The sequence below is a fragment of the Festucalex cinctus genome, chromosome 6 (assembly GCF_051991245.1).
Source record: "Festucalex cinctus isolate MCC-2025b chromosome 6, RoL_Fcin_1.0, whole genome shotgun sequence".
NCBI classification, from domain to species: domain Eukaryota; kingdom Metazoa; phylum Chordata; class Actinopteri; order Syngnathiformes; family Syngnathidae; genus Festucalex; species Festucalex cinctus.
Window position 1 is genome coordinate 12,598,171 of NC_135416.1, and position 27,654 is coordinate 12,625,824.

At 40.9% G+C, this 27,654-nt stretch overlaps 2 protein-coding genes across 6 annotated transcripts in view; one reads left to right on the forward strand and one right to left on the reverse strand.

The window, feature by feature from the left end:
• On the reverse strand, window positions 1-25,900 carry haspin (histone H3 associated protein kinase). Of its 3 annotated transcripts, XM_077524608.1 has the most exons (18): window positions 25,757-25,900; window positions 13,663-13,778; window positions 13,434-13,592; window positions 12,260-12,376; window positions 11,555-11,680; window positions 10,871-10,999; window positions 8,524-10,312; window positions 5,332-5,461; window positions 5,191-5,243; window positions 4,906-5,091; window positions 3,879-3,964; window positions 3,718-3,780; window positions 3,549-3,640; window positions 2,989-3,068; window positions 2,689-2,777; window positions 1,856-1,998; window positions 783-885; window positions 1-470 (listed from the first exon to the last, which is right to left on the reverse strand). In XM_077524608.1, exons 3-18 carry the CDS (start codon window positions 13,586-13,588, stop codon window positions 278-280), a joined length of 3,534 nt encoding a protein of 1,177 aa, XP_077380734.1. In that variant the 5' UTR covers window positions 13,589-13,592; window positions 13,663-13,778; window positions 25,757-25,900; the 3' UTR covers window positions 1-277. The 3 variants fall into 3 exon arrangements, with proteins under 3 accessions (XP_077380734.1, XP_077380736.1, XP_077380733.1); XM_077524610.1 differs by lacking the exon at window positions 25,757-25,900 and having other exon boundaries at window positions 10,871-10,996; window positions 13,434-13,750; XM_077524607.1 differs by lacking the exon at window positions 25,757-25,900 and having other exon boundaries at window positions 13,434-13,750.
• Window positions 16,386-27,654, forward strand: part of apbb2b (amyloid beta (A4) precursor protein-binding, family B, member 2b) — a 59,050-nt gene continuing 47,781 nt past the window's right edge. For all 3 annotated transcript variants that reach the window (XM_077524611.1, XM_077524613.1, XM_077524612.1), the window contains exon 1: window positions 16,386-16,535. The gene's annotated coding sequence lies outside the window, so the exon portion shown is untranslated. The remainder of the gene's footprint in view (window positions 16,536-27,654) is intronic.

Consider the following 27,654-nt stretch of genomic DNA (forward strand, 5'->3'; position numbering starts at 1 on the left):
TTGGTTTAATAAATGTATTTAATTCAATGAAAACAGTCCAAATACACACAAAAAGGTATTTATTTACAGTGTATAGAAAATACTATATTAACCAAAGAACATTTTGTTCTTTTGCTTCACAATTGAATTAACTATCATGGCAACAATTTTTAGATGGTTTTAACTAACTAACTTGGCAATGTGGGCAATTTTGAAACAGATCTCGATCAACGTGCTGCCTTGTTGAATTCGCAAACGTGCAAATAAACGTGTAATTTTTGGACAGAAAATACACTTACTAGCTAAACATGGGGCATGATTGGAGTGCTTCCGATGCAGACTTGTGCCGCAAGATGTCGTCATGAAATCGTGAGAGTTCCTTCCGTGCATACTTGCTGCCCTTCCCGCGGTACGTCATGGAGAGCAGCTTGGAGCACAAGTAGTGAAGCCACAACACGTTGGAATGAGGGTGGTAATCGCTCCACTTGTTACTGCCACAGACAAAACGTGGCAAACGTTTTAAGAATGAGAGTCTCCATAACCCAGGGAAGTTTTCACACACTATCATTTTTAGCCCAATCATTCTCAAACATTATACAGCGGCCTCAAGAGATCAGGTAAGTTCAGTTCACGTAACTAGCTTGAAAATGAATCCATCTATGCTAGCGGCATATAGTGACATGATAGGCAGAATAAATTAAATGCTCCTATTAGATGACAGAAGGTACAATTAACATTGATAAAACAGAAGAATCACACACTTAAAAAAAATAAAAAAAAATAAAAAAAATAAATGGACTGACCCATTCTCTTCTCGCATCAGTCTATATATGTCGAATTGATAATCGCCCTGACCAAGGAAGAGCTCTTCGTCATTCGCAATGTCACATGACACTGTCAGACCATCTGGAGAGAATAGAGCTCAATGCAATCAGTTTCATTCAATCTAAAAACTCATTCACTGCCATTCATTTGAGAAAAATTCAAAAAAAAAAAAATTCTTCTTTTTTTTCTTTTCTTTTTTTTTCTTTAAAATTCAAAATTTTTAATACCCACGCGATATTTCGTTCAATAATCATATATAAACCGAATCTACCAAATGACAGAATAGACTCCCTACTTTTTGCCTCGTCCCGTTCTTTTATGATTGACAGTAGAAAAATTTAGGTTTGCCAAAATACAGCCATTTCTCCCATGGACTCTGAAACTGTGTTTATTTTGGATAAAATGGGCCAATGATGTCATCTACCGGTGGTTGGGCATCAGTAAAGTTGTTTCCAAGTTTGACATTTACAGTGGAGCATAATCAGATTCTCCCCCATTTAGCCCCGCTCTAAAAAATACAATTGACAAGTATACTTGTCAAAGGCAGTGAATGAGTTAACAATAAATGAATAAATAAATAAATAAATAAATAAAATCCATCCATCCATCCATTTTCTTGACCGCTTATTCCTCACAAGGGTCGCGGGGGCTGCTGGCGCCTATCTCAGCTGGCTCTGGGCAGTAGGCGGGGGACACCCCGGACCGGTTGCCAACCAATCGCAGGGCACACAGAGACGAACAACCATCCACACTCACACGCACACCTAGGGACAATTCGGAGCGCCCAATTAACCTGCCATGCATGTCTTTGGAATGTGGGAGGAGACCGGAGTACCCGGAGAAGACCCACGTGAGCACGGGGAGAACATGCAAACTCCACCCAGGAAGGTCCGAGCCTGGACTCGAACCAGAGACCTCAGAACTGGGAAGCGGACGTGCTAACCACTCGACTACCGTGCCGCTAAATAAATAAATAAAATAAAAAATAAATAAAAATAAAGAAGCTCAGGCAGGAGGTAAGGTGATGGCAAAAAGGAGAAACGTCACTGACCGATTTCCAATCTGGACAACGAGTAGTCGATGATTCTGACCAACACGCCTTTTGTTTCTAAAGAGTGCGCTTCTCCGTTCAGGAGGAAGCTGGCAGTCTTCTGTTTTGTCGTTTTTACCAGCACGTTGCCCCAGTGGAGGTCCCTTCGGAAAAAAACAGCAAAAGTAACAAATGACAAATCTAACATTTCAGCAACTTGACTTCCAAGAGGAGTCAAAGTCTCCACATTTGGTCAATAGTGTTTGTGTGTAAATAAGCAGAGTTGAGCACTGGCCCCCAGCGACAGGAATGTATTGAGTCATTATTCATTTCAATATGACTCGGGCTTGTAAATAAATAATGGCGATAAATGTATTATTAACTAGGAAGAAATCAAATGCACTCAAACTGTAGGAATAGTGCATAATCATACTGTGGACAAATAACTGATGTTAAGAATATGCTAATTCAGCGTCTTACAACATTTACAGTAGGCTATAGTAACGTATAACTAGGCATAAAAACAATAGACAATCCTAAATTAAAGTGACTTCCGAGACTAAAATTTCCGTGTATTTATTTATTTATTTATTCTTTGACATCATTTCAGCATCTACCAAGATGCTTTATACAAGTATAGCATGGAAATGCGGTCAACACTGAGTTTGGCCAAGCATAACACGGAATGCGAGTTAGAACGTGACTCGATGCCCTCATTGTTGCCAGACTCAAATAAAAAAGCAACTGGTTGTGTTGAGTGTTTGTAGAACATGTCCCAGAAGTCATTTATTACAATAGAAAGGAAGAGTTTAACAGTAACAGCCTAGGAATTATTGAAGTGTTTTCGTGTGTACCTGTGCTCAAAGTGCAGCTGCTGCTCAGCCACAGCCAACGCGGCGGTCACTTGGTGAAGGATACTCTTTGCCACAAGCACTGACGACAACTTCAAGACAAAAAGAGATGTTACAAGTTGGATTTTGAGATTACTAAGATTCTTACAATGTACGTGCTACTAAACTCAGGATTTCTTATTTCCTGTTGGGTGCAAATTAATAAGTAGAAACAGACAATGCCAGATCTAGAGGGCGGAAAAAAGTATAGTATGACTGTTCAAAATCAGAAAACGTGCAATCACAAGTATTATGTGTGAATACCGTTCCATTGCTGTTCTCGAGGTCGACACCACCAAACTCAAACTCCAGGATGAGAAACAACTGGTCATTTTCGAATAAATCTATATAACACACAGAGACAAGAAGCAGCATGAATCTTGCATAAAATAGTATCAGTTATTTTCACCTTACAATACAACAAACCCATCATATCGCGCATGATTCATCTTTCATACCCCAGCTATAGCAATCATTTTTTAAGTGGTCATTTAAAAACAATAAAAATAATAACAATATATATTTTTTTTTTTGCTTAAATCATCTCATCATGATCAAATGGTTCAATTTTTTGTGTTTCCTGAGAAATCTGATAAAAATGATGTAGGCAATTATTTTAAGAAGGCGTCGATATGTCAGTCTGGACATTATGCCGCAATACACAGGGAGTCACAGTATGATCACTAAAATTATTTTTTGGCAATGTCTGACAAATACCGTAGAATATATTCAATAAAAAATCTTTGAGGAGCATGTTAAAGCAGTTTTTGACTTCCTTGTGTTCATGTTGCTGGATTCAAAAGAGCATTCAAGACAACAAAAACCTGGTCTGTCATTCTCAGAGCCCTTCTTCCTATCAAAGGTGTCCCAGGCCTTCAGGACCTCAGGAGGGTAGCAGCCTTGGACACAGTGGAGACTATGAGGGAACGAGACAAATGTCAAGAAGCGAGCAGGAGGAGGTGAGAAAAGAAAGCAGAGAAAGCATTTACGTACTTATTAAGTCCAATGAAGCAGCTGGTCTGGTTATGTTGCTTCTCTTTCAGGCTGCTCAGCTCCCTGTAATGAAGTAATATGGTTTACAATCCCGATGCTCAACATTTCGACAATATTATGTGAAACTTATATTAGTGCGCCACAAATAAAACGATAATTACTTTGAGATAATAATCTCATGAAGGATCTCCCCAAAGGTCTTCTGGTCTTCACCATTGACCTTCTCACTACCCTCCACTGGAATGACCTGAAAGAAGAAGAGACGCATCAGGGTTCAGTGTTCATTTTCAACGCCAATTTCAAACTTTTTTTTTTATTTTTTATTTTTTTTAAAGTCTTCTCAAGCTTTTTGAATGTCCAGCGTTGGGGAATCTAGGTCCAGAAATAGCCACCGGTGCTTCTACTTAACTAGCAGGTAAACAAGCTCATAGAAGCTTGTGAGTAGAAGTACCCGTGGCTAAAGTCAAACTGCTTCAGGCGGGGCGGTCGACATGGGGGCCCCTTGGCCTCGGGAGACTGTGACATGCTTCACTCCGGGCCGGGGGTCTCTGGGAAGACGTTGCTCCCTGTGGTGGTTGGCAGTCGTCCCTCTCGGTGTGGATGAACTCCTCCTGGGTGCCTTTCCTCACAGGGTTTTTCTGTGCCCCGCCATGTTGTGATTTGTGGGTATGATCATGGGGATGTTGGGGTGGGGGGTTACCTTTTTATTGTACTACGGATGTTTTAATTGTTCAGCACCTTGAGTTGTATTTTAATGTAGAAAATGGGCTATGATTTTGATTGATAGGTTTTAGATTTAAGACATTTTCACATAGTGCAATGGTAGGATTTTATTTAATTTTAGAAAAGGGATAACGTGTTTACTTGTTGAAACATTTGGGGGCGTAATGGAATGCGAGAGGCAACAGTCAGGTGACATTGTGATTCTGAGACTGATTTAGGAACGCGATTCGAATCACAAGTTCCGCCTGAGTTTCGGTATGTACCAAAACAAACGTTTCGATTTTGCCATCACTACCAGAAGGTGGAAACACATTATACTTTTGGTCTTTGGCTTTCCTAACTTCCAGAAATTCTGTTACCCTATGATTGTAAAGTTTTTGAGCCAGCATAATGCACCTGCTGATTAGTTCAGTGTGCAAATTAGCTAGTAACATAAAAATCATGTATATGTATGTACACACGTACTTTAAGAGCAACTGTTTCTCCTGACGGGTTGCTGGTGGAGAAGACCTCACCAAATGTACCCTCCCCAATCTTGACACATTTCCTCATCTGTAGCGCAGAAAAACACTCCTTCCAAGGTAGCGGAGCCTTCTGTCCGCACTCAGTGTACACCTTCTCTGCGTCGGACAAATCTGGATCATACATTAGCTGTGGAGTTGGACATTTGCATAGTTACTTGACAAGGTGTTTGTTTGCGGATGGGCTCTGTGGTGTCAAAATATGATAACGAGACCGCATCATTCATACCTGACTGAGTTCTGTTGCCACTGAGATTTGAGAACTCTCTGGTGTGATCAGCACTAGATAGGGCCCAAAGAGAGTGACTTAAAGTCAGATAAACGAGGACAAATACACAATTCGTGTTTAATGGGCACACGTGAACTGTACCTTTGCGGTGTATGGAAAGGGAGGATTTAAGCCGATTCCACTTTGGCGTGTAGTCGGCCAGCAGCGACGACAAGTTGAGGGGACGCGTCCTTACTGGGGTGGAGAAATTCATTGTGTGCCCCACAAGGTCCTGCACATCAGCACAGATGGCCTAGTTCGTCACTGAGGAAATCAGCATTATCTCTAAACAGTACATTTTTAATTTGATCTATTATTACCATGAAAGTCGTTCCAATATGGCCTTGTGCTTTGAGGCTATAGTGCCAATTGTTGCTTTTCTTTTAAAACTCTTATGAAGGCAAAACACTTTGTTTGAACATATTATTGTCGTGAATGTGTGTTCATAGATCGTGACCATGAAAGACTGAAATGATTTCGTGAGACGTCATCAATGGCGGCCCAAGTACTGTTGCAATCGAAAGTACGCAGAAGCCAAGACCGCACGTTATTCCCGGATGTCGTCGCTAGCTTATACCAAGGATGCATCGGTTGTTGCTTGGTAAAGACTTGGCTATGAATATATCCCAAGATGCATTTTGTACTTCAAGGAACGAATGGCAGCGCAGGAGCATCACATTTTTTTTCTTCTTCTTTCATTTTTGACAGGCTAGACATGGCATGTGCATTGCTGCCCCCTACCAGCATCGCATTTGTAATTTATGTACAGTATTCCTCCCCTTTTATGAGCGTAAATAATAAGAGTTAACATGTAAAGTACAACTTTATTAAATCACATCAGTCACATGGTACTGTTACGGCAATGGTGGAAGCTCGCAGTAAGAACAACATCCGGGTATTCCGTCCATTCAATGCTTTTGCTTTTTGCGTACTCTCAATTGGAACAGTACTTGGGCCGCGACTGATGATGTTTCAAGACATCACAAGGACATAAGTACGGACAAGAATGCGCATTGAGAAACGGCCATAGGGTTCGCGGGGGGGGGGTGGCGGCCGTCGGGGGGGGGCGGCTTGTTTGGGGGGGGGGTGGAGGTATGGGTGGGTGGGGGGTTGGGTGCTGGGGGTCGGGGTGTGTTCGGGGGTTTGGGGGTCGGGGGTGGTGGGGCCTGGGTCGTGGTGGATGGCGGGTTTGGGTGGGGTGCGGGGGGGTCGTGGGGGGATGGGGGCTGGGGACCGGTGGGGCGCTGTGGGGGCCCGCTGGGCCTCGTTCTGCGGCCTTGGGCTCGGGGGTGTGGGCCGGGGCTGGGGCGGGGGTGTTCCGGGTATCTGGGTCGGCTCGCTGACCGGTGTCCGCTCGGGTGGCTTGGGGGTGGCCTTGGTGCTGCCGCGGCCTGGGGATTCCGGGGGGGGTGGGGGGGGGGGGGGGGGGTGCTCGCTTTGCTGGACCGCGGTTGACGGCTTCTCTCTTTGGTGGTGGTCCTTATGCATGCCAGATCCGTCGCACCAGCATCTACTGAAACTCAACAGAAGTACCCTCTCCCTCCCACAGCCCCTTGAATCAGTTGGTGCTGGTGTCTGTGGTTCTCACTTTTCTTTATCTATCCTTCCCTCCTTCCTCTCTTTAGTTTTTCCTCTGGTCACTTGAGATCTTAATTTATTAGAAGTATGAGGTTTCTGGGGTTGGCATAAGACTCCGGTTTTGTAACCACGCAGGAGGGGTCTTGTTGGTGCTGGACTTCACTTTGATGGATTGGATGTACTGGCTTCTATTGATCTCACTCTGCCTTATCGATCCTTCCCTCCTTCCTCTCTTTAGTTTTTCCTCTGGGCTCTTGAGATCTCGCTAAATTTGCTGGAATTTAGAGGCTTCCGGGGTTGGCGTAAGACTTTGATTTTGTAATCATGGGGAAGGCAGGAAGTGTTTGGTCGGTGCTGGATGTCACTTTGATTTACCTTTCTTTTCTCTTTATTTCTTTTTTTTCTGACCTTTTCTCTGGTCTCCTGACCATTTAAATCTCACGACTCTGGCAAGATTCTGAAGTACCTGGTTAAGGCGAAGGGTAATGGGATATTTATAAGGTTTTAGGTGAATGAATGAGTATAAATTTATACGTATTTGCACGCACGCACGCAAACGCACGCAAACGCACACACGCAAACGCACGCACGCACGCAAACGCACGCACGCAAACGCACGCACACATACACACACACAAAAAAAAAAAAAAAAAAAAAAAAAAAAAAAAAAAAAAAAAAAAAAAAAAAAAAAAAAGGAAAAGAGCAATGATGACAAGACGTTGAATCGGTAAGACTACCGAATGAACAATTCTGAGCTCTTCAAAAAAAAAAAAAAAAAAAAAAAAAAAAAAAAAAGAAAGGGTTAGGGTGTCACATTTGGGCTAACATTTTGAAATGGGGTTTCAAATTAGGGTTTCAAGACGCAAGATTTCAAGATAGGTTTACTCTCCATTTCCAAAGTTAGGGCCTGGGTTAGGTTTTTCTATTTTGTGTTTCAGCATAGAAAAAAAAAAAAAAAAAAAAAAAAAAAAAAAAAAGAGAAACGGCCATAGTCTGCATTTTTAAACGGAAAGCCAACCACCCCCCCAAAAAAAAAATCTTGTCAATAATATATGTTCTATGCAGCCACACTAGTCTAAATATGGTATTCTAGTTAATATTACATTAATTGAATATGAGTTAAGCAGCAAAATCCAGCTGTTTTATCAATATCAGAAGGTGGCCATTTTTCCACTTGCTGGCTTGTCAAAATGACATCACAGTTGATCAGGTTTTAGGTAACAACCAATCACAGCTCAGCTTCAGAAAACAGGTGAGCTGTGATTGGTCGTTGCGTGAGCCTTGAGCAACTGTGATGGCATCTTAAGTCGACAGCAAGTGGGAAAATGGCCGCCTTTGAGCTGGATTTTGCTGCATAACTCATCTTCCACAAATGTCAAGAAATGTTTAAAAGAAACGCCAACTGTAATGACAAGTTTGCGCTATATGATTTATTTGGCTGTTACTAACTTACTCTAACTATGAGATTCATTTTTCAAAAATCATTTCCAGTTTAATACATTTCGTAGAAACTTTATTTGTGCGTATGCCGCCATTGTTTCGGTCGCAAATGCATTCTGCGCAGTGACGTAGAATGGCCACTCGCTCTCTGCCGAGCAATGTGAAACGGGTATAAATAAAGTGAGGTAAAGGTAAGCCTCGTACTGTTCCTGAAGAAACAACATGTGATTCACTCATGGCTCTCCTCTGTTGTGGTTGTTATAGCGTGATACTCACCTCCAATCCATCAGGTTGAGCCAGGATCAAATCGTTGATGGTGCAATCGGCAGCTCTCTTTGGAGTATTCCTCTTGAATGCGCACGGTGCTTGCAAGCTACTGTCGTTTTTCCAGCGACTCACACTCAGACCACTGACACATGCCTTGCGGGTGGTACCGGGGCGGCTCATGAAATGGTTCTTTCTCATCATCTTCTTTTTACCATCCAGGCCAGAAGCTTGCTGGTCAACTTTTGAGTGTTTTTTTGAGGTTTCTTTGCCCGAGTCACCAATCTTGTCAGAACTAGACGAGCCCTTTTCCATATCCTTGCATGAAACCTTTTGATCATGATTATTCTGGCGTTTGTTACTTGTCAGATCCTCACTGGTAACATCTGGACCGTTTGTGGATGATATACACTTCCTTCCTTTTTGCTGCAGCTCCATCAGTTGTGTCGAAGTCAGTCTCTGTATTCTTACTACGGGTTTGTCAGATCTGCATTTTTCGATCAATGCCATTGAAAGGCTTCCTACGCTGGACTGTGTGCCAACAGAGATGCTTCTTGATCGTCCAACAGACAATTTTTTGCAGACTGCTCTTTTAATTTCGTCCAACTCCAAACGTTTAAGCACGACTTTGGGGCTTTTTTCCCGAAATGAATCATAAGCACCCTGTTCGCATGCTGACATTTGCCCAGGAAAACTGCCTGTGAATTGTTCACAAGTGAAAAACTCCGAACTGCTGCAGGTGTGCTGGGTGGACTCAGTGTGTGCTGATGTTGACGCCTCCATAAATTCACTTTCTGCCAACAGTGGCTGTGACTGTGACAGTGACAGTGCAAGCCTGATTGGAATATCTAAAGTTTCTGACTCCAGCTCATTCCTTGTGGTTTCATCTTTGGTGGCAGCGAAGCTAGACTCGTATAACAGTTCTGGTGATAACATATTACCCATGAAAATTGTCTGCTGCTCAGCAGTTGGCCTTCTGTGAGCTGGGCTAAGATCAGCAAAGCGGGAGGGGTAAGTGTTCTGGTTGCAAAGCTGATTCAGAGTGAGGCTGTCTAATCGCTTCACTCTCACATTGCAGCGCTTGGCCAAACACTTCCACTTCAGAAGTTCAGTCAGTGAGAGCAAGTCTTCCACGGTGGACACTGAACAGTCTGCAGTCAGGAGATGTATGCTTCCCGATGTCGCATAATTTTTCAATGATGTGATGTCACCACCTGCCATGTCCATACGCCTTGGGTGGATAAAAAGGTCATTCGAATGTACTTCATGAACAGGAGGGCATGTTTGTTCATTCAGCGCACTGAGGCTTGACTGCTGCTTCTTGTCAGAGTGGAGCAGGACGGATGGTGAAGGACATGGCTGCCTTGGAGAGTTCTGGTCATCTTGGCATGTGCTTGCACCTATCCGGCTGACGGACAAGGATGTTGGGTTCAGGGACTGATTGGTGTTGGGGAAAGGAACAATATGGGGGCGTTTGTGCGACAGGCGAACTGAGGGAGTAGAACAAAAGATGGGCCTCCTGGGTTGCGGCCCGTTGTTAAGATCCGCCGAATCATTCAGGAGCATGTTTCGCATGGGGTTGGTATCCAAGTCACTGGTGGAATTCTCCATACTTAAATCTACATTTGCCAGCGGGACTCGTTTTTTCTTGTGAGGAAGACAGATTTGGCTTTCCTCCCCAGAGGTCAAGTCATCCAAAGAGTTGAAGGCTTTGCCTTTTGAATTTGAGGCTTTAGGTTTTGCGGTGACAGGGCGGCGCTGACGACAAGTCACAAAACAGCCCAGCGGAAGATGAGGAAGACTGCAGAAAACAGGAAGGAGAGATGACCCAAAACATTTGTGAATGATGCCTTCTAGCACAACAGAAGGAACATGATGACTAGGGATGGGCATTTGAGTCGATTTAGTGATCAGTCGATCATTAGGAATTCTGTTGATTAATTGAAACAATTTTTCAATTAATCAAATCTTGCAACTGAAGCAAATTTGATTGCGCTACTTGGCCACAACCAGTCTCTGTTGATTCAGTTTAAAATAGTTTGCTATTTAAAAATAAACTCCATGACATGTATAGCTTTGGCTTTAAAAAAATAAATAAAATAAATTAAGTGGTTGAGTCTATAACTCTATATTCACTATTTCCTTATTTGACTTTTTCATAGTTGTTTTATCTCTTTTTACAGATTAAATAATAGTGCAAAATAAAATTACATAAAATTCTGAATTTTTTCTCAGGGTACTTATTTTGAATAATAATAATAATAATAATAATAATAATTTTATTAATTAATTATCAATATTGAATGATATGAAAGACAAATATCATGATACTTTTGCACACAACAATACAACGACTTACTTGGAAGTAGTATTGATTTGCAGTGAACTTTTGTGTCTTTTCGCAGGAGATGAAAGGTCTTTGTCACTCTCGCTGCTAGTTGCATAACACGGCATCTTGCTCCTCTTTGTGACCGCTGCTCTTTTCCTGCTGATGCATCAACAAAGATCAGGTCAGAATCTTATTTTCACAGGTCTTGGGACTTACTGGGTTAACCTGGTACCTCGGGAAGTGTATTTTTTTGTGAGTGCCACAAGAATAACCAAAATAACATATGCTACATACTTGCTAGTTGCTAATGCTACTGCTACGCAAGTAAAATGGTGCATTCAGGGTACTTTCATAGCTAGTTGCTAATGCTACACAAGCAAAATGGTGCATTCAGGGTAGTTTCACAGCGTCGGAAACTTGGGTTTTCTTCGATAACGGCGGTTTATGGGAAAATAATCGTGCCAACTGGCCGATTGTTTTGGGCCGATGTTTGAAGGCCAATAATCTTGTCCCGTCTCCTGTATGTTGCTTGAGAGGTAATCAGTCCTAGTTTCCACGCCTTGCTCAAGGGTAGCTCAGCTCAAGCGCCTAGTAATTGAACCTACATGCATGTACAGCCCTTACTAAAGACCTTACAGAGTGAGCGTCCAACATAGGCATGATAAATGTGAGGCAAAGCACGAGTTGCTTGTAAATATGTGTTGGTGCACAGACCTGGCTGCCTTGTCCCGTGGAGCAGGCTGAGGACAGGAGGCGAGGGCCACGCTGAAAACATCTTCATCCGAGATGTTCTCTTTCCCTTTTCTCCTAGTTGGGCGTTTCTTCTTTCCCTTGTTCGCACTAAAAATTGAAAAACATTTCCCAGTGATATTTTAACAGCTTCTCCCCTGGCTGGCTCTTCAGACAAATGTCATTAGCAGTGTTTTATGACATGATATTTCACATTGTAAGCTGTCATTGTTGAACTGTCAGCATCCATTTAAAAAAAAGATATGCAAGACTGATTCTTGAGGATACTACATCGACCAAAACTTAAATGCGGGGTACAGAGCCAGACAAGCGACCTGCGCCTATTGTGAAAGTTTTTGCGATGATGGCTGGCTTTCTTTCACCTGATCAGTGCCGCCACAAGCTAGCTAGATGCTAATGCGACCAACTTTCTTCCGTGACAATAACTGGCAAGCTATTACCTTGTTACTCTTCAACTGTTGTTAAATGATGTGCGGTCGCAGCTGAGATCAGTGACATTGGTGGTGGTAACATTCCAATCAAAGTCTGTGCATGTGCATTGAAAATAAGCCATAACGTGCTAATTTCTCAACCGATTTTCATAAAGATTTTTTATTTAATTTTTTTGTCAACGGCACCCTTTAAGTATGTGTGTTGCTATTGGGTACAGTAATACAGTAAATGACTTACTTATTTCTCAATTGTTCCACAGAATATGAAAGATCATCCTCGCTCTCAGTGATGTTCAGACACTTCTTGTTCCCTCTTTCAGTGACTGCTGCTGCAACTGAGACAGGTTTTCTTTTTCTGCATCAAGAAAGATCAAGTCAGAAACAGTTTGGACAGAAAACCTCTGCCAGGTCATGGCATTCATTTAAATTACCAAAACTACAGCAGTAAGCACACCATTTCAGTTTAACTATAAATTCACAAACTTACAAATATATCAAGCATTTTGGAGGTTTTCTGTGCAGGAATACGCCAATGCAGAGGGGTTTGGGGGTCATTCAATTTTTTGAAACTAAGAATTATTTCTTGTGTAGTGATTAAAGGGCTACCAGTTTGCTACACACTTCTTAAGTAACAAAATTTCTCATGTTATGTGTAGGTAAATTATCTCTTCATTGTAATTTAACCCGCTCGCTGTGATTTAGTTATATGCTACAGTGAATGCCGACCTCTGACCTATAGTATTTTTTGTTGTTTTTTCTTCATATTGTCATTATCAATTTTACACCCATGTGAGTGTGATTTGAAAAGACAGGGGGGAGAAGTAAGTGGTAAGAAGCCTAAACCCTACCCATAACTCTTAGAGAATATGAGCAGAATTTGTACTTGTAGTTGGTTCTCATGCGATTCACGGCATAGCGCTAGGTGACGAGTTTCCGGTCACGGCAAAATATTCACTTCGAAAGAGCTTATGAAGTATGGATATTAATTACAATACCACAAACTAGCCGAAGATTCAGGTAGCTGAGACCACTTACCACAGAACAATTTTAACAAAAACAAAAATCAACATCAGAGTGCATTAAGAAATCTCTATGGTGACAGGAAATTATGACGTTTCACTTATTAAACAGGTTCAAATTCTATCACAAGCAAGTCGATTTGATTTTTTTGATTTTTAACTTTTGAACGACACGAGATAATCATTATTTCAGTTTCCATGCATTTTGTGACAGTCTTGTTTGGGGTTGTGTCCATGAGATGTTTGTCTTGTAAAATGGGCGTCTTAGCTGCAATGCCACATAAACGTGTATTTCTTTAAGTTAAATTTCCCCTTTGGGGGTCAACTAAAGAGAACCCTTGAACTTATTTAAATGTTTTGAACTTATTTAAACCCTTCTTTTTGTTTGTTTACCTGATGTTAGTGTATTTGACGTGTTCAAGCAAGGAATCGTCTGCTGACTCGGAACTATCGAAGGCCTGTCTGTGCTTCTTCGGTGAAATCCAGTCCGTCAACTTGCGCATTTTCTTTCCGTAAGTCCTCATAAATATTGGCTTCATTGTGGTCATTTTGCTGAAAAATACTTTCTTAGTACCATTTGCATGCACTGTATTAAATATTACACTAGATATCGGTGGCGTACCTCGCTAACACAGTTTGCTTGCCTTGTTGCCGTTGTACCCGCTCCTTGTTCAAACTACATTTATTGCCCGCCGTCTGATTGGTTGGAACGGTGTCACGCTTTCTCTGCAGCGCCACCTGTCGGATTGGAAGAATTGCTACTTCACAAATGAAGCGCCCGCCATGTCATTCATTTCCCCCCCTTTCTTTGAGATGAGAATATCTTAAGTTAAAATCGTTGAGTTACTTGTACCGCATCAAAATTTCACTGTATGTTATTTATGTTAACAACAAACATTAAACAAGAAAAAAATAAATAAATGACTGTATAGCGTTTATCAACTTGAAGTAACAGGAATAGCCGCTAGATGTCAACAGAAGACTGCATTATAGTTGGCCACGCCAACTGGCGAACAGTGCTTTACGAGCACTCGGTACTAACTACTACCATCATAACCAGCATTATAATACAATGACACTGAGAATTATATGATGTATTGTATTGTATTATACAGTTAATTTTAATTAAAGAGTCCTGTAACGTAACACACATTTCTTGTTTGGGCCTTTTTATTGACCGATTTTGCACCGACCCAAATGGCTATATATTGCCTTCTCGCCAAAGGTGACTCCATAATCCACATTTCAAGTAATCAGTAATTGCTTTGTGGTTTGGCACACTCAGCACAGACTTAATTTTTGCCCTTTGTTTTTTAAGCTAATGCACAGCAACAGCATCCAATTTGTTTAATTGCATTCTGCCTTCTTCAACCACCAATTTGTTCCCTAATCGAGGCAATCATCTTGCACATACTTCAACCACTGTAAGCAAATGATAAAATGTGTTGTACAACAGATGTGTTCTGCTTCTCCACAAGACTTCGTGTATTTTGTTGATTCCATGTGCAGTAGTTTGTAATGTCGACATTAATACAACTGCATAGTAAAGTTCAAACAAAGTAGATATTCATTGTAAATTCCTCGACTCAATGAACTATTTGTGTGTGTATTTCTTCCAGTAAGTACATGATTATGTACTGTACCTGTAAAGATTGAAGGAAATTAGGTAAAATTGTGTTTAATGAATCTACAGGAATATAATATTTTTATTCACTTTAGAATTTATCTACTAAAATTCAATTGAATTTGTAACGATTCTAATTAATTGAGTTACATATGCCTGTAGTAAGTAAGGTATGTTTTGCACACTTGCCACCATTTAAAGTGTCCATGATTAACCCCAGACAATGACCATCTGGTCAAGTAAACTTTTTCTGACATGTTTTTGCCCTCTGGCAGAAGTCTTAAAGACACAGTGTGTAGAATGTTTTGCCATCTAGTGGTGAACTAATAGAATGCGAAAACAACCTAAGTTGAAGCACGCGCATTTTGTCGCACAGGCACTACAGTGCCTCAGAGAGCCCACACTTCACAAGCCTATCACCAATTAGCTAAGTTGTCTCCTTACCTATCTGTAGCAGAAAGACGGTGGTGAAACATGATAGCTTCCTGTAAGGTGAGGCTCGACCAATAAAATATAATTAGTGATTACTAAACCTACGATTTTATAAATAAATACATACATATATAATAAATACATCCATCCATTTTCTTGACCGCTTATTCCTCACAAGGGTCACGGGGGCTGCTGGCGCCTATCTCAGCTGGCGGGGGACACCCTGGACTGGTTGCCAACCAATCGCAGGGCACACAGAGTCGAACAACCATCCACACTCACACGCGCACCTAGGGACAATTCGGTGCGCAATTCGGAGCACTCAATTAACCTGCCATGCATGTCTTTGGAATGTGGGAGGAGACTGGAGTACCCGGAGAAGACCCACGCAGGCACGGGGAGAACATGCAAACTCCACTCAGGAAGGTCCGAGCCTGGACTCGAACCGGAGACCTCAGAACTGGGAAGCGGACGTGCTAACCACTCTCTACCGTGCCGCTATATATATATATATATATATATATATATATATATATATATATATATATATATATATATATATATATATATATATATATATATATATATATATATATATATATATATATATATATATATATATATATATATATATATATATATATGTGCACATTACTTAAATTAATAGTCTTTTTTTTTTTTTTTTATGAATGAACAGTGAAAAATAAAACATTTCTACACACTGTCCTGACTGCTATTTGAAACTGTTCATAACTACTTCCACCTTGTCTTAAGTCCCAGTTGCAGCTAAATATAGGCAGAATGCTGCCAACACCATGCTTTACTGTAGGTTTGGTGTTCTTTTTGGTTATAAGCAGTGTTATGCTTACACCACATACCTTTTGGAACTGCAGTAGCCTACAGTATAGCCAAAGTTCTACCTTGGTTTTATTGGATCATACTATATTTTCCTCACATATGAGCTTTTGCTTTGATTGGTTAATCCTGAATACAGCCAGATATCACTTCTAAGAAGGTGTGCACATTTATGCAAAAATATCATTTGAGGTTATTTTTACTCTATCTATTTGTATAATGTGTCTATATCTATATATCTATAGATTTATTTTACAATAATGGTGAAATAAAATAGGAAACTATTTTGTGTATTTTTAATTGAGGGGCTGCGGGGGGGGGGGGGGGGGGGGTTGAGAAGGGGTATGGAGTTTTTTTTTTTTAGTTTTTTTTTTTTTTTTTTAGACAGTCCTAGAGAATGGGGAGGAGCTTTTGCTGTTTTTGCTTCCGGAGCAACGTCCCCGTGTTCCCTCTGACGGGTAAGAGCTGCATCTGGGTGGGCTGGAGGAAAAGAGCAAGACGCGGAGAGGAGACAGAGGAGAAGAGGGCTGGAGCTGGAACGGGAGAGAGACCAGCGAGAACGACGTAAACGCACCAGAGAGGAGGTGAGTGAGGAATTGACACTTTTACAGCATCCGACCCGTGTCGTTCTCTTCTCTTTTGGATACATTTGGTTCTGAAATATGTATAGAAGCGACGGTGAGTGAGATACTCGCCCCCTGCGCCGGTTGTGGCCCGCGGTGTTGCGGACGGACGGTTCCCGGCCGAGAGTCGGGAAGCTGGAGCCTCGGATGGGGCGTTCACGGACCCCAATCGTGGGTACAAGCGATGGATCTGAGCACGCAAAGGGGGTTTAAATGACGATTGTATTTGAGAAGGACGCTTTAGTAGTATTTACGTATTAGTATTTACGTTACACATCATAATCAACTAGCGGGTGAAGCTAGCTTTGAGTTGAAGTTTACAGTTTATGTCAATAACACCCAATGGCTCCTGGACGCCTATATGTTTACAGTATATGGTTTGCTTAATCTAGTCTACTGAGGCCAAACTAAACGAAGCTATGTGACTATATTCTTTGTAAGCATGTGACATTGAATATTTGTATTGGCTGCTGGAATAATAATCATGCCTGTTACATACATTTATTTATGTCAGTTTATTTTAGTGTGTAATGCAAATACAACTAAAGTTATTCATGAAGATTCCAAATGGACCTAACAGTGCAGAGGTCGTGGGTTCAAATCTGGACTCCAGCCTACCTGTGTTGAGTTTCCTCCGGGTACTCCCGACCCGGTTTCTTCTCATGTTCCAAAACATGCATGTAACTTAATTGAGGACTCTAAATTGTCCGTATGTTTGAATATAAGCATGGATGATTGTTTGTGTGTGTACCCTGCCTCTCACCCAAAGTCAGCCGGGGTGGACTCTTGCACACCCACAATCGTGTTGTATTCAAAACAATATACTACACACCAACATTTCAACTCATTTCATGGACGTCATCCAGAGAGTGTGCAGCGCCCGTGTCTCACGTACGTCTTTCGTTTCAGGGCAAACAAGGTCTTTGTGAAACAAACACACAAAGTGCGACATTCTTCTTGACTTCGCTCACATTGTTGTGTTCAGACTTCAGGCTCATATTGGAGCACGGTGCTGGCTGGACTGAACATTGCCAGCAATAATTGTTCCCAGCCTATCTCCAGCAAGATTGACCCTTGAGAGAATACATAATGTTTCTTTGTTTTGTCCACACATGGAGCCATTTACCCTGTTTGTGTTATATTTGAGAAATTGATGGATAGATTGTTTCCATTAGTTGTAGAGTTGGAAAGGCTTAGAATCAGTCCCAAGTTGAATCTTGACTTCTATATCTCGGGCAAACAAATTCTTATTAATATAAGAGCATTTGTGGGTTAAAACTTCTCTCTGATGTTTTTGGAGTTGCATAGTGGGCCAGTTAAAAGGCTTCCAGAGCGCCATATTGTATATGGTCCATGGGCCATAAGGATTGCCACTCCAGTTGACACAGGAAAAAGACGCTGACATTGTTGACGATAACAAAAATGGCCAAAGAACACGTCTTGCTTTTATTTTTTGGGGAGAGTTCCGCTGAGGTTTTTCCTTTCCGTTCTCTTCTGGCGACCTCAATCTTGTGGTCTAGTTTGCATCCAGCAGTCATTTATAAATTTTCAGTGAAAACATGCTTGTTTTCCTTCGGTAGATCCGATTTGTCTGTTTAATGTGTCGATGTCACTGTAGATGAAATGTTGCAATATCATCCTCGCAAATCGCCCCACACACAGAGTTATATTCCATCCTTCTCCCTTGTTGTTCTTTTATTTTAACATCATAAAATACATACATGCTCACTTTGTAACATGTCTACGATCAAGAGTGGCTGACTGTGGGGGGAAACAGTGCCTCTTGCATTTACAGGCCACCTTTTGTGCCAAGCACTGCTGCACTGTAGCTGTGATAAAAGTGCATCTGTTTAATACGACTAACACTTTAACTGACGGACCTATACTGTCTACCATTGCACACAAAAATAGCAGATTAGCTCATGCCAGCTGCCACCTTGTGAATCTCAAAGCATGTGGATTGTGATGTGTCTGCTCCTGCAGTTTGGATGTACGGTAATTATGTTGGCCATACTTTGAATGAGTGCAACAGTGTGTGGTTAAGCCTGTACACAGCAGCTGATGAGAAAGGAGTGTGTGTTTTGCATGTGTGTTTTTGCATGTGTGTGTGAGCGCAATCAGATAAAGAACAGGGCGATCTGTTATCGGTGCACCGCTTCCCGTGCGAAACAATACAGCTTGTCCGCCCTTGACCAAACAAGTGTGTAGATGTGTAGCATGTGCACTTGAATGTATGTGAAGACCCTGACCAGACAGGAAAGATGAATGATGAATTAAAGACAGCAAAGAGTAGATTCGTTGCACAGGTTCAGCTTGACAAAATGACCACATTGCAGTTTGTTGCTGCAGTGTGTTTCATTGACCCTCAATAGGCTTATTGTGTTAGCCTCTGTTAGCCAAGGCGCGATATATGTGTCTGCATTGTTGTTGCAGGGAGCAGACACCCGTGAGGTGTGTTTGAACAGAGAAGGAGTACAGAGGCCCCCCTTCATCCTGCAGGGTGGGACACTAAATGACAGGGGGGGGACCATTTTCTGCTTCCATCTGCCTAATAGTCTTGTCCATTCTGGCACTTTTCATACACATGTTCCTAATCGGCGCATTTTGTCGGTCGGCTGCATTCCTGTTGTGGAGTTTTTCTTGTGAGTGTGTCAGTCAGACAGGAAATGTCATTAGATCATATTTAATAACTGTTGTTTGATAAAAAAAAAAAATATTTTAAATAATCCGCAATGGAAATTGGACATTTGAAAATACTGTACTTTCATGTGTATTCAGGTCCATAAATAGTGGGACATAAAAGACAATTCTCATCTTTTTGGCTCTAAACAGCACCAAAATGGATTGGAAATAAAACAAATAATGCTTTAACTGCAGATTTTCAGCTTTATATACTACAGCTTTATGCCTAAACAGATGTCAAGGGTTCCTCCGATTTGTCCGTATTTTGTTACGGGCAGTTGTCATGTGTTGGCAAGCTAGCGTGGCTAAACATGGTACACAGCCGCTCCTCTAAAAGTCAGTAATCATCCATCCATGGCTGCGAATAAGCGCCAATTCTGACTAGTGTGGTTATCACAAAAGGAGGACGAGAAGTAATTAACAGGAGAAGACTGATAAGCCATGCTAAATCAAACAGCTGTCGTTGAATGTGGTACTGAAATCCCAGAATAAGTACTGGGTGATAAAGTACACTTATCACTGAAGTCTGACCGAAACTGTCGTACTACAAACTACGAACAGAAAATTAATGTGTCCACTGTCGACTCTCTTGACATACAATATAATATTAAGCCACATAGTGGCGTCCAACCTGCTTATGTAGTATGCTTCAGGTTATTGTCCATCTGTGCTAACGTACCATCCCTCGAGTTCTGCAACATTTCTTTTAACATGAGCAGATAATATTGCCCAAAACACTCCAGAATTCATCCTGCTGTTTTTGCCAGCACATCATCAATAAATACAAAGGAAGCAGCTCCATTGTCACCCCGACATGCCCACGCCATGACTCAAGTTGATCTTTGTCTCATCTGGCTATATAGGATGTTGTTCCAGAATAGTAAAGACTTTTCTTTAGATGTTGTTTGGCAAACTTGAATCTGGCCTTCCTGTTTTTGAGGCTCACTAATTGTTTACTTCTTGTGGTGAAGCCTCTGTATTCACTGGTGGTGACGTATTCTCTTGATTGTTTTCTTTGACACGCATGCCATAAAATCTACCTCCTGGAAAGTAGTCTTGATCTGGCCAACTGTTGTGAGGGAGATTTACTTCACTAGGTTTTTTTTATTTTTATTTTCAGTCATCTCATCTCCCACAATTGTTTAGTGTCTTTGATCTACCAGGTCTTTTAGTGTTGCTGAACTCACCGTTGTATTCTTTCTTTTTAAGAATGCTCCAAACAGTTAATTTGTCCATAGCTAATGTTTATTTTGATTTTTCAGTCTAATGGTGCATTCCTTCACTTGTGTAGAACTTTTGTCTATTCTTCGTAAATGGGATAATGAGGGAATAACAAACACCTGGCCATGGAACAGCTGAGCAGCTAATTGTCCAATTACCTTAGGTCCTTTAAAACATATACAAACTTTTGTACTTCCTACACCGTTCACCTGATTGGATGTAAATACCTTCAAATTAAAGCCGAAAGACTGCAGTTAAATAACATCTGGCTTGTGTCAATTCAAATCCACTGTGGAGTTACTTTCGACCCAAAATGATGAGAATTGTGCCAGTGCCCCAATATATATGGACCTTAACATTTAACAGAACCTCAAAAGTTGAATGCCGTAAACCGTAATTGTGCATGATGTCACCAGCATAGAGTACTATGACTTCCTCTGAGTGAACATCAAAAGATTTACTTTGGTGTGTACTGTGTACTACTTGCGCTCTGTATTTTTGTGTGTTACCACTAAAGATAAGTGATGGCAAGGAGTAAAAATTAAAAATTTGGTGGCAAAGACTGGGAAAAACAATAACCAGGCAGGGTTAAAAACAGCATACGAAGGTAATGTTATTGCTGTTGTTTTGATAATCATATTATCGATGGCTATAATAATCAATTACTGAAAAATTAGTTTGATTGTGCGGAATTATTTTATGCACTGTAACACTCCTAGTTCTGGTGAATATGTCCCCCCCTCCCCACAGTTCTCCTTTGTGACCTTGCGCTCTCTAACCATCCTTTTCCTACCACATGAAAGCTGGAAAAGTGATGAGCGAATGTGTAAAGGCCTCAGGTTTGTCTGCAAATTGGTACTTGGCTGCATGTTGTTGGGTTTCTTCAACATGGAGCTCCGCCTCCTCCCTCCTGGCTGTGATCTCCAGGAACATTTAAGCTGACTGGCAAATGTTCAGCTATTAATGGGCACCTCTAATGCATACAGAATCAGCAGGGCTGTGGAAGTAGACCTTGCCAAGTGATTTTCAGTACCCTGCTAATTAGAAAGCATGCAGGAGGCTATTTACTGTATAGATTAGCGCATGGCATTTTGGCCTCCTGGCAACTTTTGTTGCTGCTTGGATGTTGTTTTGGTAAGCTCTGCATTGACTTGTGGGATCGAAGCACTCGCAAAATTATTAAGTCAGCCTGATCATTTTGACCACTTAAGCGCCAACCCTGCAAAGCTGCTGTTTTTGGAGTATTTTAGGTTTGGAAGGGTAAATCAAATGTGGCTAGTGTTTCCCACTTGTGGGTTGGCTATGTAGTATGATACAGGTATCTAACAGTACATAGGGGCAACACAGTGTTATTGGGTATGGCATGGCACAGTGGTAGAGTGGTTGTCTCCCAACCCAGAGGTTGTGGGTTCGATCCCTGGTCCTTGTGACCACGTTGAAGTGTCCTTGGGCAAGATACTGAATCCCCCCACTTGCTCCTGATGCTGTGCCATTGTTAGGTGAATGCGATGTCAATGAAGCACTTAATAGGTAGAAAAGTGCTATACAAGTGAAAGACCAAGACCTTTCACCAATTAATTTGAATTCCCTTAAGGATGTACAATGTCATTCACAAGACCTCAGTTCAAACGCTAAATAAAAAAAATAAGTAGTCATTTGTTTGGAATGTGTTATTACACGTAAATGAGTTAAAAAAACAAACAAACTATAACATACATTGAGAAGTTTCTATTTTCCCCCTCAAAAAGGCATCTTAAGGGAGTCATCAAAACATCTGTTATTTCTTTAAGACCATCCTGAGTTTTAATTGTTTGTATGTCTTAACATTGAGAGGTGAATTTAACAAGTCAACAATTAAGAGTGTTTAAAATGTTACCTATAGAGTTAATAAAGTTTTTATGCTGGAGATAGTTTGACTCTGGTTTGTTTTGTAGTTCCTTTATTTACTATGGGAGAAAGGGTTTCTAAATCTATGTTGTAATGGAGAAGACCTAAATCTTTATTGAGAGCGCATTCTTGTTGGGTGAATGAACACAATGTGATTGAGAAATGATCGTGGTCATTTGGATTTATCACCACATTCATTTGTTGAGTTGTCATATCCTGTGGTGGCTCAAGTACTGTAAAGTAGACTACCTCTGCTAAGCGGGCTGTTTCATCAGTTTCTTAGTTATTCTGATGACTCAAAATCTAGTCATTTGATTGCCATGGAACTCTGTCAAGCGGTAGCCCTTTCCCCTTGGTTTCTTTTCGAATAACTCAAAGGCATTTGTAGAAGGTAAGCTTCTGTGACTGTATAAACTGGTCATGGTCTAAGTAGAGGTTGCTCATCCTATGCCATCCTCATAATTATTCGTAAACCCTCATTTAGCCATCATAGTGACTCTGTATCAACATTTTCCACTGACAGGGCATGGAAAAGGAGTTTTGAGGAATGCTTTGCTAAGTGATAGGACAAAAAGAAGACAGTGGTGGAAAAATGGAAAACAAGAGCTGGGGGACTGGATGATTGAAAGCACTGGAGAGGGGGGCGACCATTGCAGCGGTGTCTGTGGCTCCTCTGGCAACGACAGGACATTCCTTTTCTGATGAGTCACCCTAGCGCTCTGATCCACTTTCTTCCCTCCTCACGTCTCGTTTTTACTCTGGTTCCCATTTTGATAGCCTCTAATATCAGGACCTCCTTCGCCGTTAGTTCACGCTTGTTGCCATGCTACATCAGACAAGTTTGCGGTAACGATAAAGCTTTGTGACATTTCACACTTTCTGGTGAAATGTTGAAGGAAGGCAACATTGGGGATGCATAAATAAACGCACACACACACACAGTCTCAGATGTGTGTTGTTCATGCCCAGACTTCCTTCTCCCCTCGGACATCCTGTCACATTTCAACTATATATAGGATATGACTTTTCTTTGCCCTGCTTCCTCCCACGCCTGCACTTGTATTCATGTACATGTTGGGCGAACTGACCGTTAGAGTTTCTTTTTGACAACGAAGGTTCTTCTTTTCCATACAGTGGATGGATATAAAAAATCTACACACCCCGGTTTAAATGTCAGGGTTTTGATGTATATAAAAAAAAGAAAAAAACTATACTAAGATAAGTTCATGACTTTATCCACCTTTAATGTGACCTTAAACATGCACTACTCGATAAAAGTAAAGACGTTTTTGAGAGTGGAACTTAAAAATAAGCTGAGATAATGTGATTGCATAATAACACATTTTCCTTCATGCTTGTGGGAGATTTTAAGTGTGTTTTTTTGCAATATTTTGAAACCCAATTTGAACTTTTGGGCCATGGTTCCTAAAGAGATGTTTGGTGCTAACACAACCACAGCGACTTATCACCACCAAAAGAACATCTTACCAAGAATAAAGATGGTTGCGGTGGCAGCATCAAGCTTTGGAGCTGTTTATTTTCAGCTGTTATTAGAGTGTGCACACTTCTGCAACCACATATCAGTTTATTATTATTATTATTATTATTATTATTATTATTATTATTTTATTTCCCCTTAATCCAAAAAACAACTAAAAACTAAACTGTGACTTCTTCCATTAACTTTTCACGCTCAATCTGTTTCTACTCTTTTTATTTTTTTATTTTTGAATGCAGAGATTCACAAAGTAGTCGCCCCCCGCGTCCTTTTTTTAATAGAATGTTTAGCTTGGTCTCATGGTGTACTTTTTCCTCAGCTCCCCCACCCTCCAGAGCGAGAGGTTGGATAAATTGGGGACGAGCCCCGGAAAGGGTTGAGGGGGTTGTCTGGGAACCCAGGAAGAGGTTACAGCATACTCAAAACGCTTCTCACTTGCTCCTGAAGATCCAAAATGCAGGAGAGTATGTTGGCTTGTGTTTCACAAATGTCTCCTCCACATTACTCGCTTGAAAGTCTGGGAATGTGTGTTTTTTTAAGCCACCCTGTTTATTGAAGAACTTATCAGAGTCTCCCTCAAAGTAGCTCAACAACTTCCTGTATCATAGTCAGGGAAGTGTTGAGACTGCAATACAATCTTCAGTGACACATCATCATGCACTGCACAAATGGTCAGCCTCACCACTAATTCCCAGGCCTGTATGTTAAACAATTATTTTCATGCCCCCAGTCATCCAAAAAAAAAAAAAAAAGGCATGCCTAGGATTCTTTGGCGCGCCCTGAAAATTCCTGCTTTTCTTTTTCTTTGTGGTCATTTTCTTGCCAACCTTCCCGCCCACAGAGAAACCACACCAGTGGAAGTGTAATGTATACAGTGCACACACACAACGGTACATTCATGCAAACGAAGTCCTTGGGTGTTACTTTGTAGGTTGATGATACAAGTTATTATAGTTTTCCCTTCACACTCTCTATACACCACAATGTATAAGCCAAGGCAACATTCTGAACATGTGTGCATGTGTGGTGTTGTAGTTAGGCAAAATTGCTTGTTTAGGCTTTAGTCTTAGTCATAGTGCCATTTTGTCTCATATTATTTCCTGTGATTGAAAGTACAAGGACACACACATGCACACACATTTGTTGTGTACAAGTAGTTGTTTTATTGTCAGTCAGTGCTTCAGCAACATTTTATTTTATTTTTTTGTAAAAGGGTAGCTGTTTGTATTCCCAAGGCGGTCCTGTTTTTTGATGTGAAATTCCATTGCCCATACTTAATGAATATTGTTTTTTTTTGTGTTGTTGTTGTTTTTTAAACATATTTTTATTAAATTAAGCAGAGAATAGAGTAGTGCAATACAGCAAAAATATGGTATGCATCAGCCCACTTCTATTAATACAAAATAAAAACAACTACATATAAATAGACTGCGATTGGTTGGCAACCAGTCCAGGGTGTCCCCTGTCTACTGCCCAGAGCCAGCTGAGATAGGCGCCAGCAGCCCCCGCGACCCTTGTGAGGAATAAGCGGTCAAGAAAATGGATGGATGGATGGACATATAAATAGAACAGAACAACAAATCAAAAGAATCAAAAGAACCATCCAGCTGCCCATCTGTCCCAATATACATAAATCACTTGAACAAAAAAACATACACCCAAACCTCATATCACATGATGTTACAGGGGAAGATAATCAGTGGTCAACGTAATTTTTTTTTGTAATCGTAGGTCTAATAATCGCTAATATTATTACATAGGTCATGCCGTGCGGCATGTTTCACTGTCATTTTTCTTCGACAGATACTCGAAGCAGAAGAACTTCGCAAATATTTAGTTAGCCTGTGGTGGTGCTTGCAGCTAGTGTCCGACCCAATGATCAACCGCCGCTTACCTTCCACAGCTGGGGCCTGGAGTTGGTCGTCGCTGAATCCCGTGATTCGGACTCCCGCTTGCCTCCCTCTGATTTGTTTTGGCTAGCTTCTCCCGGTAGCCCCTCTGGTTAGCCGCTTTAGCTAGTTCTTGCTAGCCGCTCTTGCTTGCCGGGCTGCTCACTTCAAATAGTTGGCAGTACAGTGCACTACATGGAACTACATTTCCCATCGCGAGATGCTGTGACTATCGCGTGACCGGTAGCGAGACTGGGAAAATCTAACATGGCGGCGCTCTGCTGCTAAAATAGAATTAGCTTTATATTTCTAATTAAACCCGAATTTAATGATTAGATAAATTCGATTTTTTTCTTTTCTAAGAAAGATCGGAAATATTATCCAGTGTGGACGACCTCGAACGTTTTATTGACGATCATTTTTATAGCTGCGCGATGGATGAGCCGGCGGCCAGTCGGGATAATCCTTCGAAAAAAAAAAGGAAAAATGACTCGTCAACAGACACGGACGATTTAGCAACCGCCGACGTATCGGTGAGTATGCTGGATTCCATAAATAAAAAACTTGACGTCCTCTGTCTTATCCGCGAGGACGTCAAAGAATTAAAGGCAAGTTTGGAATTCGTTAGCCAACAGGTAAGCGATCTCCAATGCGATAACTCCGAGCTACGCTCCTCTCTCGTCGCTGTCACAGCCGAGTTGGAGACGATTAAAAAGGAAAATAAAATGCTAAAGGAAACGGTCTTAGATGTTCAATCCCGTAGTATGCGGGAAAATCTAATATTCTCAGGTATATCCGAAAATTCTCCAGATAATCCAGAGGGTGAGATAAAAAAATTCATGACATCATCGCTAAAGATCCCACAGGAGACGGTAAATAATATCTCTTTTCACCGTGTACACCGGCTCGGAGCTCGTAAGGGCAATAAGCCCCGTCCTATTATTGCTAAGTTCGAACATTTTAAACATAAAGAATTGGTAAAAAGTAAAGGACGGGAGCTCAAAGGGACATCTTTCGGGATGAATGATCAATTCCCAAGAGAGATAAACGAGCGGCGAAAAGTACTGTTTCCTATCATGAAACAAAATAGACAGGAGGGTAAACGGACTTCGATGGTCGTTGATAAATTATATATCGACGGCCAGCTATTCCGAAACCCAACCTCGACCCCTTGGCTGTTCTAACTGACAATTGGTAGAGCCGAGCATTGTGTGATTATGTGACGTAGGTATATGTATATGTATGTGTATGTATATGTGTATATATGTATATATATGTATATGTATATGTATGTATATGTATGGATAATGGGTTACGAAATAGAATATGAATTTATATTATGCATAGGCTATATAGTAATAATAATAATAATAATAATAATAATAATAATATAGAAATATATTCTTAAAAAAATAAATTAATAATAATAATAATAATCTCGCTTAGGTCACCATTTACTGGTGTATTGTTATGTTGAATCCCCCACAGATTTCCTTCACACTCACTTCCCCCCACGTTTCTTCACTATTATACTTATCTACTTGCTATCTCTCTCTTTATATAAATTATATAAATTGCCTAATTACTCTTTTGCTATCCTACAATATGTTAATATTAATAAGCAGCTTATATAGATGTATACATAAGACTGAGTCTATATTGCTTGTATGCAGAAATTAGTTCTGGTCTCCTGGAATGTGTGTGGCGCTCGCTCCCAGGCAAAAAGAATAAAAATTTTAGACCATCTCTCAAAATTTAAGGCAGATATTTGTCTCCTACAAGAAACCCACTTACAAAAATCAGAAGAAAAATTATTTATAGATAAAAATTTTAGTCAAGTTTACTCTGCCTCCTATAATAGTAGACAAAGAGGTGTCTCTATACTTATACATAAGAATTTATT

Excerpts from the sequence above, each read along its gene's own strand:
- haspin (XM_077524608.1), bottom strand. The coding sequence starts at position 13,588 with ATGACCACAATGAAGCCAATATTTATGAGGACTTACGGAAAGAAAATG. Across the intron at positions 11,000-11,554 it reads CCACGGGACAAGGCAGCCAG|CAGGAAAAGAGCAGCGGTCA; the intron begins GTCTGTGCACCA and ends TTGATGCATCAG. Across the intron at positions 2,778-2,988 it reads TCGAGAACAGCAATGGAACG|TTGTCGTCAGTGCTTGTGGC; the intron begins GTATTCACACAT and ends TTTGTCTTGAAG.